General features: G+C 41.8%; 1 protein-coding gene across 16 annotated transcripts in view; it reads right to left on the reverse strand.

Moving 5' to 3' along the window:
* CPEB3 (cytoplasmic polyadenylation element binding protein 3) overlaps nt 1-13,769 on the reverse strand; it is a 242,984-nt gene continuing 229,215 nt past the window's right edge. For all 16 annotated transcript variants that reach the window (XM_015147694.3, XM_002805760.4, XM_015147688.3 and 13 more), the window contains one exon: nt 1-3,324. In XM_015147694.3, coding sequence (XP_015003180.2) covers nt 3,097-3,324 — 228 coding nt within the window. In that variant the 3' untranslated portion in view covers nt 1-3,096. The remainder of the gene's footprint in view (nt 3,325-13,769) is intronic.

Below are 13,769 nucleotides of genomic sequence, written 5' to 3' on the forward strand. Positions count from 1 at the left end.
TTTTTTTGAAGGACCCTCTCTTTTAATATAACATTAACAACTTGGGGGCACATTTATTTACAAAACAAAAGGGAACGTGTTATAATTTAATAAACTAAAAAAGTTCTCTTTAAAAAAATACAAACAGAAGAACTCTTTCACAATCCTGGTCAGTCGCGCACAATCAACGCTTGATTAGAAATATACAAATTAAGGGAAAGTAGTTTCCACCATCTATTCACAACGTTCAGCACCAAATGGAGTTTATTTTTTGTAACCTATTCTTCAGGACAATGTTTTTTGTCTTCACTTTAGCTTTATGCTGTACAATCTTCCAGCTTTTTAAAAAAATCTCAGTGTTATTTTAATACATGAAAGAGGGGCGCTTCTTCAAAAAGTTTTGCTTCTTTCACATAATTAGGTAGATTTCTGTAGGTTAGATATGATCTTTAATATTATAGTTATAAAGCTCTAACTTCTTCATTTTCAAAAAACACAAATAAGCATGAAAAAAATAAAGTTACCCATCTGTTAAATCATTTTCTTGCAGAATTAAATTAATATATATTTTTCTGAATAAACTTACTTAGAAAATATCATTTTCTTTCCTATATTTCAAAATTGAGGTATTGCAAAAGATCATGTCAGTCAGAAAGCATGCCTTTTTCCTTAAAAACAAAAAAAAATCTGCCAACTTTTGAAAACTGTCTAGAATACAAAAAGTAGTAGTGCATAACAAAATTTCTTGTACAGATGAAAAAAAAACCCACAAACATAGAAAAAAACAAACAAAACCACACCGGGGCTGGAAAAAAGCAATTATTACCAAAAAGCCTTAAAAAGGGGAGAATTCTAAAATAAGCATTTTTAATCCAGTAAAAAACTATTTTGTTTTTCCTTTTTGAAAACAAACTATAGCTTGAGAGTCAGTAATTGCAACCAAACATGGGAGAACGAAACAAAAGCAACACTAACTTAAGACAGTACAAGGACATCACAGCACAGAAAACACAGCGACTTAAATCTATTCTGCAGTGTCATATCCAGTCAGATTGTCCCCAGAATTCCAAAACATAGGAAGAAGATTAAAAAAAGATTTACATAGTCTTGCAATCAGTTGTGTGTTTATATATTACTATCTGCAGCCCAAGGGTGAATGCTAGAAAAATGTCCACGCTAGTGCTAGCAGGCCTCCATTCTAGACCACGCTAGGGCTAGCAGGCCTCCATTCTAGACCACGCTACGGCTAGCAGGCCTTCATTCTAGACCACGCTAGTGCCAGCAGGCCTTCATTCTAGACCACGCTAGTGCCAGCAGGCCTCCATTCTAGACCACGCTAGGGTTAGCAGGCCTCCATTCTAGACCACGCTAGGGCTAGCAGGCCTCCATTCTAGACCACGCTACGGCTAGCAGGCCTTCATTCTAGACCACGCTAGTGCCAGCAGGCCTTCATTCTAGACCACGCTAGTGCCAGCAGGCCTTCATTCTAGACCACGCTAGTGCCAGCAGGCCTTCATTCTACTCAAGCTTAACAGGATAAATCCAGGGAATTAAGTAGTTAGTTTCTCACCCAGACAACCAACTCTGCCCAGGCCATCTTATTTTGTACAGACATTTCTTTAGCATCACCATTACACAACTTTCTTAAAAATGTGCCTAGTTTGTCAATCTGACAACTTATCTCTATATCCTGTATATATTCTTAGTGTTTGTAAGCTAAGATGAGCTCTTTGGTTTTCTGGACAAGGTCTGAAGCTATGTAAAATGGTGCAAGCACTAAGAGATTGTAACTAAGAGCTCATGTGTTAGTTTATAATATACCAGTTATGAACTGTCAAGTTCGTTAATGTCTGACAGAGGCTTTAAACAGTTAAGTTTGATCACAGTTAGACATAATCACTTTACTATATAAAATAAATTGCACAATATATAACAGAGCACCGCAAAGTACTTCATCTACCATCCACAAATTTGCTTGAAGAATATCCTACACCTAGGTTTTATATCGGTTGTAATATAGGTCATTCTGTTATGGGCTCTTCTCATTCAGAGCATTCCATTTACTGAGGCATGCCTTCCTCTGGTCAATTACCAATTCTTTGAATGAAAAAAACTTTTTTAAAAAAATGAGTATTTCATAGCTTATATAGATTCTTAATTTGTGCATTGTGGGAACGTTTTATACTAGACATTGGATATAAAATTTATTGCATGCAGCAACCTGATTAAGTAAACATGCAGTCAGAAATAGTGACCTTCCACCGAAGCTTTCTGAAGTCTATTCTGATCTCCTTTCGGCAGCTGACTCTATCCCTAAAATCACAAAAGTGTGTTGTTGGGTTTTTGTGTTTAATTGATATCTTAGCCTGAATAGAGTATTATGGTATTAATAATACCATTTTAATAGCAGCAAAAGCTATTGCAGCATAAATTTACATAATACTAAAAGATCTAACCAAAATCCTCGGCAAAACAAAAATCAAACATGAAGGAAAAATAAAAGATCCAGCTTATGAGGTATCCTTACAAGTCAAAATAGAGAGCAACTAAAGGCTTATTTTCATGAAGGGTTATCCTTACTCTAAGTGACCCGAACTAATGATTGCTGAATTGTTGTGAAGTTTTTGCTACATCTGCCACCTACTCACGAGTATTACCTTTGGTAAGTCTTGTTCTAGGGGCAACTCTCTAAGTTTCTGAAAATAAGTGCATGCTCCAGTTCAAAACAATCAGAACAACACCACCACAGCAACAAACAAAAGAATCACAGACAGTAGCCTGACGGCCGCTAATGAGAATGGCAGCCTACATACTGTCACGAGTGACAAATCAGGTATAAAAAATTAAGGTACCAAGCAGACAAAGGTGTGAATCAAAGTGCAAATCAGTACCATTCTACACTCTGCAATTCTGCATTATACTGGACACTGAGTTCAGTAATATGACTGTAAATAATAATAATAATAATAATTAATAATAATAATAAAAAGACCCAATTCTTCTTTAAAAATCAAGAACGAATGCACAGATTTCCAGAACACTGTAAGCCCTGAGGCAGTGCCCTCTCTCTCCCCTCCTTGTTATCTACTCCAGTACTGTGGCTGGGTCGGCCGTGGCTCAGCTCCAGCGGAACGGGACGTGACGAGGGCGGTCGCCTCCCTCCTTCACCAGCGGTTTGTGGAACTCCCGCCCGGCTCGGGAATGTATGCTCGCCCAGCAGTATTCACAGTAATACTGCAGACAGGTGACGTTGGCACAGAAGAACGGGGCAAACTTCCCACCACAGCGTGTGCCCTGGCACTCATCACACATCTGATCATCCAGCACATATGGCTTTACTTCAACCTGGACCCAAAGAGGAAAGACAGAGAAAAATGGTTTAGCAAAGCTTCCTCACATGTCTTGCTTTTGAGAGTTTATAGTATAGCTTCACGGTACGTCTCAATCAGATGCTGCTTTCAACTCTGCTGATACTGGATGGTAATCGACAGCATAGGCTTTGGAATAAGCTCCTTGATTTACTTCTTGTGTGATATGAGACAAATTCTTAAAATCTCTGTGCCTCTGTTTGCTCTATGACTGTATCTGTAAAATGGGTATGTTTTCACACACATAAACACATCTAACACACACACATTTGTGTAATCTGTAAATGGGTATAACAGTGTTTACATCAAAGGGTGCTGGGGAGGATTAAGAGGGGCTGAGCTGAATCCTGAAAGCTGAATCCTGAAAGCTGAATCCTGAAAGCTTTGTCTGACAGTGCAGGACAAAGAACACTGCAGGGAGAGGAAGCAGCCAGGACAAAGGCCATAAGCAAGAGGAGGCAGGCACATCCTTGGGAGATGCTGTGGCTGGAGCCAGGCCTGAGGGCAAGAGGCACACTGAATATGGGAGGAGCTGAAGGGCACACTGCTGTGAGGCTGTGCACCTCAGTGTCGTAGTGATGCAGCTCCCTGAGACTAACACCCCAATACTGCATACCATGGACTGGAGAGGAAAAGGGACTCACAGCTGAGGTGTTAAGAAGCTACTATAATAATTGGGGCTTTTTTAGTTTTGGAACTTTCTCTGTTACCTTAATCTCCCCCCAACACTGGAAACTTCAATAGAAGACAACTTTTCATCACAGCCCTTTAGGGAACATTTTTATATCTAAATGAAGCAAAGCTGTATGACTGAAAACCAAAAGAAGAAAAAAGTTACCACGTTCTCACCCACTTTCCTTTCCTAGAACTTTAGAAAAGAAACATCATTAACTTTATTTATTTATTATTATTATTATTATTTTTGAGATGGATTGTCACTCTGTTGCCAGGCTGGAGTGTAGTGGTGTGATCTCGGCTCAATGCAACCTCCACCTCCCGGGTTCAAGCCATTCTCCTGCCTCAGCCTCCTGAGTAGCTGGTATTACAGGAGTGCACCACCACGCTCGGCTAATTTTTTGTATTTTTAGTAGAAATGGGGTTTCACCATGTTAGCCAGGCTGGTCTCAAACTCCTGATCTCAGGTGATCCGCCTGCCTCAGCCTTCCAAAGTGCTGGGATTATGGGCGTGAGCCACCATGCCTGGTCGAAATACTATCTTATTGTGGTTTTGATTTGCATTTCTCTAATGATGGACAATGTTTAGCATTTTTTTCATGTGCTTGTTGTCCATTTGTGTATCTTCTTTGGAGATACACAACTCAATGAGGAAATGCATAGAGAATAATTCACATAAGAATTCACAGACAATTCACATAAAAATGTTTATATTAGCTGGTTGTGGTGGCATGCACCTGTAATCCCAGCTACTCAGGAGGTGAGAGGATCACTTGAGCCCAGGAGTTCAAGCCCGGCCTGAGCAGCATACTGTTTCCCTGGCTCTTAAAGAAAAAAAGAAAAAAAAAAAAAAAGATGTTCATATTTACTTGTAGTCAGGAAAAAAAATTGATGCCATTATTCTCATCAGACTGGCAAACATTTAAAAGAGTGATAACTATTTCTCATCATTTGCTGATAGAAATATGAATTGCTACAACTTTTTTTTTTTTTTTTTTTTGAGATGGAGTCTCACTGTTGTTGCCCAGGCTGGAGTGCAATGGAACAATCTCAGCTCACTGCAACCTCCACCTCCTGCAACCTCCACCAGCTCACTGCAACCTCCACCTCCAGCAACCTCCACCTCCCAGGTTCAAGCGATTCTCCTGCCTCAGCCTCCCAAGTAGCTGGGATTACAGGTGCCCACCACCACACCCAAATATAATTTTTATATTTTTAGTACAGATGGGGTTTCACCATGTTGGCCAGGCTGGTCTCAAATTCCTGACCTCAGGTGATCCCCTGCCTTGGCCTCCCAAAGTGCTGGGATTACAGGCGTGAGCCACCACACCTGGTCTGCTACAACATTTTTGAAAAGCAAACTAGCAAATTATTCAAATTAAAAATATGTATACCCTTCAACCCAAGAATCCCAGTGTTGGCTATTGTTCCAGATGCAATCCCAATGCTTGGAAATATAACCACCAGAAGTGAGGACATATGTAAAGTATATCTACTGCGAGACTTGTCCACAATGGCAAAAAATCAGAAACAAAGTAAATGTCTAGCTACAGGGAAACACTTGAATAAAATATGGGTTATCCATTCCGATGGAATATCATGCAGCCATGAAAAAGACTTAATTATGCTCCATCGGTTGATGAGAAAAGATTTCCATTACATAGGGACATTAGGACCAAGTGGAATAATGGCTACTGCAAGCTGTAAAATGCTGAACAAACATACGTTAAGGTCATGTAATACATTTGTGCTGATATTTGAAAATGCAGTATTAATAAAACAGCACCTTCTGTCTATTTGGGCTTCCAACTAAGCTTGGTAACAGTGCTCCTTACTGGCTAAAGGGTTTTGGGGGATCTAGTCTACACAGTAGTTCAGAAGATGTGTCATGAAGGCTTTCATGACTGCCTTGAGGCCAGAGGCACACAGTGATGCCTTATTTACCAGCTTTCTTAGGGAATAACATATACTTCAAGTTATTTTTCCAGAAACCAGGCACTTCTCCTTTTTGGTGCCAAAATATCTTGAATGTTGATGTTTTTTGACAAAAATCTTGCTAAAATGTACTAGTTCCCCTCCCCCTCTTAGATAGGAGACATTATGAACATTATTCCTAAGGAATGCCAAGTAATACAATGCAGTAGAGAGTTTTCACTTTTTCTGTCAGCCCCCTTCAAAATCTGGTGGTCCGTTATATCTAAAACACGTTCCAAACACCTCTTTTAGGTTTGCAATTTCCAATCATTTTCATTTTGCCTGGAAAGTTAGAAAAATCAAGTTTGTGAAGAGCTGAACATTAAATGCCAATAGATATGACTCTTAATATGGTGAAAAAAAATAGGCTGGGTGCAGTGGCTGATGCCTGTAACTCCAACACCTTGGAAGGCTGAGGCAGGAGGATCCCTTGAGCCCAGGAGTTCGAGACTAGCCTGGGTAACAACAACAAAAAAATTAGCCCTGCATAGTGGGATGCACCTGTAGTCCCAGCTACTTGGGAGGCTGAGGCGGGAGGATCCCTTGAGCCCAAGAGCTAGAGGCTGCAGTGAGCCAAAATCCTGTCATTGTACTCCAGCCTAGGTGACACAGTGAGACCCTGTCTCAAAAATATATATGTAATAATAGTAAAAATAAAAAACAGAATGTGGCTTTTGGATTGCTACTGTGCTCTCAGGGGCCTTTCCTGAAAGCTTCCAGAGGGCAGTCTTCCAGAGGGATGAGCGGTGCTGTCCCTGCAGAGCTGCTCCTGAGGGTGTCTGAAGAGCAGAGGTTTGCCTAACGACAAGACACACACCATGATGATCCACAAACACAGACATGCGAGTTAGCTACTATGACCTCTCAAACAGCAACAGGCAAACAGTATTTCTGGATTGAAATCAACAAAAGAGAGGCAGAGCAAGATGGAAGAGCAGAAGTCTCTGCCGATCAACCTCCACCTGACCCATGCCCCACAAGAACAGGAAGTTAGTAACAATCTACACAGAAAAAAACACCTTTAGAAGAACCAAAAATCAGGTAGGTCCTCCTAGTACCTGGTTTTATCTTCATATTGCTGAAAGAGGAACTGAGGAGACAGAAAAATAGTCCTGAATCACCAAGTATTTAAACCAGCCTGCGCCTGAGGGGAATCTCCAATTCCAGCAGGGGGAACTCGAGTTCCCCCAAGCCTCGCCACTGTGGGCTACAGCGCTCTGTGTCTCCAAATCAACTTGAAAGTCAGTCTAGGCCATAAGGACTGCAACACTTAGGTGAGTCCTAGTGCTGAACTAGGCCCAGAGACAGTGGATTCAGGGGGCACATGGCCTACTGAGACATCAGCCAAGGGAGGGCTGGCATCACCCCTGCCCTAACCCCAGGCTGCACAGCTCATGGCTCCAAAAGAGACCTCTTCCTTCAGTTTGAGGAGAGGAGAGGGAAAAGTGGGAAGGGCTTCGTCTTACGTCTTGGATACCAGCTCAGCCACAGAAGGACAGGGCACAGTCAGAATTGTGAGGTCCCTTTTCCAGGCCCTAGCTCCCAGGTGACATTTCTAGACACACCTTGGGCCAGAAGGGAACCCACTGCCTTGAAGGAAGGACCCAGTCCTGGCAGCATTCATTACCTGCTGACTGAAGAGCCCTTGGGCCCTGAATAGCCAGCAGTGATACCCAGGACCTTGGGTGAGCCTCTGAGACTTGCTGGCTTCAGGTACCAGCAAGGCCACAGTTGGGTAGAGCAGTGGGCAGGCTCCTGGGGTCCCCAACTCTAGGATTTGACTCTTGGATGGCATTTCTGGACCTGCCCTGGGCCAGAGGGGAGCCCAGTGCTCTGAAAGAGGGTTTCAGGCCAGGCAGTGTTTACCACGAGCTGACTTAGGGCCTTAAGGGAATGCTGGACTTAGTCTGGCAGTACTTCTCATGGCCTGGGGTGGCGGTGGTGGAAAAGTGAGACTCCTCCGCCTTTGGAAAGGGGAGGGAAGAGTGGGAAAGACTGCAATTGTAGTTTGAGTGCCAGCTCAGTCACAATACAATAGAACACCAGGTAGACTTCTAAGGTTTCCCACTTTAGTACATGATGCCGGGACAGCATCTCTGAGTCTGCCCAGGGGCTTGGGGAAACTCACCGCCCCGAAGGGAAAGACACAAGCCTGGCTGGCTTTGCCACCTGCTGATAGTAGAGGCCCAGGGCCCTGAGTGAACACAGGCAGTAACCAGGGAGTGGTTACGGCAGGCCTTACGCAAAAGCTGGCTTCAGGTCGGACACAGCACAGTCAGAGTGGTGGTGGCCACAGGGGTTTATGTCACTCCACCCCCAGCTTTAGGTGACTGAGAACAGAGAGACTCTTTGTTTGGGAGAAAGTAAGGGAAGAGAACAAGAATCTCTGCCTGGTAATGCAGAGAATTCTCCCAGATTTTGCCCAAGACCATCAAGGCAGCACCTCTACGAGTCTGCAGGAACCGTAGTAGCTAACTTGGGCTTAGGTGACCCCTAAAGCAGAAACAGCGTAGAATACAACACCCAAGTCCTTTCACATATCTGGAAAGCCTTCCTAAGAAGGACAGGTATAAATAAGCCCAGGCAGTGAAGACTACAATAAATACCTAATTCTTCAATGCCCAGACACCAAAGAACATCTACTAGCATCAACACCATCCAGGAAAACATGACCTCGCCAAATAAACTAAATAAGGCACCAGGGACCAATCCTGGAGAAACAGAGATATGTGACCTTTCAGACAGAATTCAAAATAGTTGTGCTGAGGAAACTCAAAGAAGAGACAAAGGTCACTATATAATGATAAAGGGGTCAATTCAACAAGAGGATATAGAAATTTTAAATATATATTTGGGCCGGGCACAGTGGTTCACGTCTGTAATCCCTGCACTTTGGGAGGCCAAGGTGGGTGGATCACCTGAGGTCAGGAGTTTGAGACCAGCCTGGCCAACATGGCAAAACCCCGTCTCTATGGGGTACAACACCCCTGTACTATATTAGTAGGCATGGTGGCAGGTACCTGTAATCCCAGCTACCCAGGAGGCTGAGGCAGGAGAATTACTGAAACCTCAGAGGTGGAGGTTTCAGTGAGCTGAGATCGCGCCACTGCACTCCGGCCTGGGTGACAGAACAAGACTCCGTCTCAAAAATACATACATACATACATACATACATACATACATACATATATATATATATATATAAATTGATTATATATGTATGCACCCAACACTGGAGCACCCAGATATATAAAGCAAATATTAGTGCTAAAGAGAAAGATAGGCCCCAATACAATAATAGCTGGAGACTTCAACACCCAACTTTCATCATTGGCTAGATCTTCTAGACCAAAAATCAATAAAGAAACATCTTTATTGATGAAAGATGCAGACTTAATCTGCACGACTGAACAAAGGGATCTAACAGATATTTACAGAACATTTCATCCAAAAGCTACAGAACACACATTCTTTTCCTCAGCACGTGGATCATCCTCAAGGATAGACCATATGTTAGGTCACCGAGTAAGTCTTAAAACATTCAAAAAATTGAAATAATATCATGTATCTTCTGTAACCATAATGTAATAAAACTAGAAATTAATAACAAAAGGAATTTTGAAAACTATACAAATACATGGGCCGGGTACAGTGGCTCACACCTGTAATCCCAGCACTTTGGGCCAAGGCAGGTGGATCACTTGAGGTCAGAAGTTTGAGACCAGCCTGACCAACAAGGAGAAACCCCGTCTCTACTAAAAATACAAAATTAGCCAGGTGTGGTGGCGCATGCCTATAATCCCAGTTACTTGGGAAGCTGAGGCAGGAGAATCGCTTGAACCTGGGAGGTGGAAGTTGCAGTGAGCCGAGATATTGCACTATTGCACTCTAGCCTGGGCGACAAGAGTGAAACTCCGTCAAAACAAAAAAAAAAAAAGAAAGAAAAAACAAATACATGGAAATTAAGCAATATGCTCCCGAATGACCAGTGGGTCAATGAAGAAATTACGAAGGAAACTGAAAATTTTATTGAGACAAATGATAATGAAAACAGAACATACCAAAACCTATGGATAGAGCAAAAGCAGTACTAAGAGGAAAGTTTATAGTGTAAGCCTACATCAAAAAGGAGGAAAAACTTCAAATAAAGAATCTAATGATGAAACTTAAAGAACTAGAAACGCAAGAGGAAACGAAACCCAAGATTAATAGAAGAAAGAAATAATAAAGATCAGAGCAGAAATAAAATGCAACTGAAATGAAAAAGACAATAGAAAAGTTAAACAAAACCGATAAACTTTTAGCCAGACTAAGAAAAAGAAAAGATTTAAATAAATAAAATCAGAAATCACAAGGTCAGGAACTTGAGACCAGCCTGACCCACATGGTGAAACCTCGTCTCTACTAAAAATACAAAAATTAGCTGGGCATGGTGGCACATGCCTGTAATTCCAGCTACTCGGGAGGCTGAGGCAGGGGAATCAGTTGAACCTGGGAGGTGAAGGCTGCAGTGAGCCGACATTGCGCCACTGCACTCCAGCCTGCCAACAGAGCGAAACTCTGTCTCAAAGAAAAAAAAAAAAAAATCAGTCAATTATATCAACAGAATGGAGGATAAACACCATATTATCATTTTAATTGATGCAGAAAAAGTATCTGATAAAATTCAAAATCCCTTCATGATAAAAATCCTCGGCTGGGTGCTGTGGCTCACTCCTGTAATCCTAGCACTTTGGGAGACCGAGGTGGGTGAATCACTTGAGGTCAGGAATTTGAGATCAGCCTGGCCAATATGGTGAAACCCCGTCTCTACCAAAAATACAAAAAAATTAGCCAGGCGTGGTGGCACACACCTGTAACCCCAGCTACTTGGGAGGCTGAGGCACAAGAATCACTTGAATCCGGGCGGTGGAGGTTGCAGTGAGCCAAGAGCATGCCACCGCACTCTAGCCTGGGTGACAGAGCAAGACCTTGTCTCAAATATATATATATATAAATCAAAATAGATTAACATCTTAAATCTAAGACCTCAAACTATGAAGCTACTGAAGGAAAACACTGGGAAAAATCTTTAGGACACTGGTCTTGGCAAAAATTTCTTGAGCAATACCCCCCACAAACAGACAACCAAAGCAAAAATGGACAAATAGGATCACATCAAGTTAAAAACCTTCTGCACAGCAAAGGATAAAATCAACAAAGAGACAACCCATTGAATGGGAGAAAATATTTGCAAACTACCCATCTGACAAGGGATTCATAACGAGAATATGTAAGGAGCTCAAACAACTCTCTAGGAAAAAAATCTAATAATCCAATCACATATGGGCAAAAGATTTGAACAGACATTTCTCAAAAGAAGATATACAGATGGCAAACAGGAATATGAAAAGGTGCTTAACATCATTGATCATCAGGGAAATGCAAATCAAAACCACAATGAGATATCATCTCACCTCAGTTAAAACGGTTTATATCCAAAAGACAGGCAATAGCAAATGCTGGTGAGGATGTAGAGAAAAGGGAACCCTTGTACACTGTTGGTTGGAATGAAAATTAGTACAACTACCAGGGAGAACAGTTTGGAGTTTCCTTAGAAAAGTAAAAATTGAGCTAACATATGATCCAGCAATCCCATTGCTGGGTATATACCCCAAAGAAAGGACATCAGTCTATCAAAGAGATATCTGCACTCCCATGTTTGTTGCAGCACTGTTCACAATAGCTCAAATTTGGAAGCAACCTAAGTGTCCATTGGCAGATGAATGGGCCAGGTACGATGGCTCACACCTGTAATCCCAGCACTTTGGGAGGCCAAGGCAGGCGGATCACCTGAGGTCAGGAGTTTGAGATCAGCCTAGACAACATGGTCTACTACATGTTGTATCTACTACAAATACAAAAATTAGCCAGATGTGGTGGTGGGTGCCTGTCATCCCAGCTACTTGGGACACTGAGGCAGAAAAATCGCTTGAACCCGGGAGGTGGAGGTTGCAGTGAGCCAAGATTGCACCATTGCACTCCAGCCTGGAAGACAAGAACGAAACTCTGTCTAAAAGAAAAGAAAAGAAAACAAACAAACAAACAAAAAAGCATATGAATGGATAAAACAAATGTGGAACATATACACAATAGAGTTCCATTCAGCCTTAAAAAAGAATGAGATCCAACTATTTGCAACAACATGGATAGAACTGGAGATCACTATGTTGAGTGAAATAAGCCAGACACAGAAAGACAAACATCACATGTTCTCACTTATTTGTGGGATCTAAAAATCAAAACAATTGAACTCACGTACATAGAGAGTAGAAGGATAGGCTGGGAAACGTAGTGGGGAGCTACAGTGGGACAGGAGATGGAGACGGATAATGGGTACAAAAAAATCAGAAAGAATGAATAAGACCTACTATTTGATATCACAACAGGGTGACTATAGTCAATAATAACTTAATTGCATATTAAAATAAGGAGTGTAATTGGATTGTTTGTAAGTCAAAGGATAAATGTTCGAGGGGATGGATACCACATTCTCCATGATGTGCTTATTTCACGTTGCATGCCTGTATCAAAATATCTACTATCTACACCCACTATGTATTAAAATTTGGCTGGGCACAGTGGTGCACGCCTGTAATCCCAACACTTTGAGAAGCAGAAGCGGGTGGATCACTTGAGGTCAGGAGTTTGAGACCAGTCTGGTTAACATGGTGAAACCCCACCTCTACGGAAAATACAAAAATGAGCCAGGTGTGGTGGTGGTGCCTGTAATACCAGCTACTCCAGAGGTTGAGTGAAGCAAGAGAATCACTTGAACCTGGGAAGTAGAGGTTGCAGTGAGCCAAGATCACACCGCTGCACTCCAGCCTGCCTGGGCAACAGAGTGAGACCCTGTCTCAAAAAAAAAAAAAAAAAGCCAGGCATGGTGGCACACACCTGTAATCCCAGCTAAGATTACCAACAAAAATGAAAAATAAAATAAAAAATAAATTAATAAATTGTTAAAGAATAAAAGGACATAAGGAACAACAATAAAAAAAATCAACGAAAGAGAAGCAGCTGCATGAAGGATTAAGGGTGCTTAGTTTGGCTCCTACTAAAGGGTGATTATTTTGGGTCGAGTGGCCTCACCCTCGTCACTAGTATTTATGGAGTGCCTATTCGCTGTCAGCCACCATATTACAACTGAAATGAACTGTAGACCAATACAAAGTTCTTCCCTAAAATAACTTACGGTCTGTAAAAGAGTTTCTGAAAAGCATTCCCAAACCATTTGTGGTTTTTGCCACATCCCAGTGCTATCTATACAATTACCTAATATTTTAGTAGATTATCCAAATTAACTCTATTTTTCCCAACAAACAAATATATAACAAAATAAAAACTGGCTTCTCTGTTAACCTCTGCAATTACCTGGAATATCATTAACCTCTGACACTTCGGACATACAAATCTGGTGGGATCACGTTACTGACCTATATTACCATTAAAGCTCAAATACTGGAGCCCCATGCAGAGCTGATCACATCATTAAGCTGACCCTCTGTTTCAAAGGGCCTTGCAGGCAAAGGAGATGAAGGAGATGAGAAGTACCTACCGAGAGACACTTAGATTCATACTCATAAGCCTAATGGGGATTACTATACCCAAAGATGCTGAAGAATACATGTAATTTATTGATGAGCTTGTAACCACTAAGGATAAGATGGACTGATATGGAGCCTTAGATGAGTGGCTATAGAAGATGGTAAAGGGGCTCGGGCGCGGTGGCTC

Source organism: Macaca mulatta, chromosome 9, assembly GCF_049350105.2.
Source record: "Macaca mulatta isolate MMU2019108-1 chromosome 9, T2T-MMU8v2.0, whole genome shotgun sequence".
NCBI classification, from domain to species: domain Eukaryota; kingdom Metazoa; phylum Chordata; class Mammalia; order Primates; family Cercopithecidae; genus Macaca; species Macaca mulatta.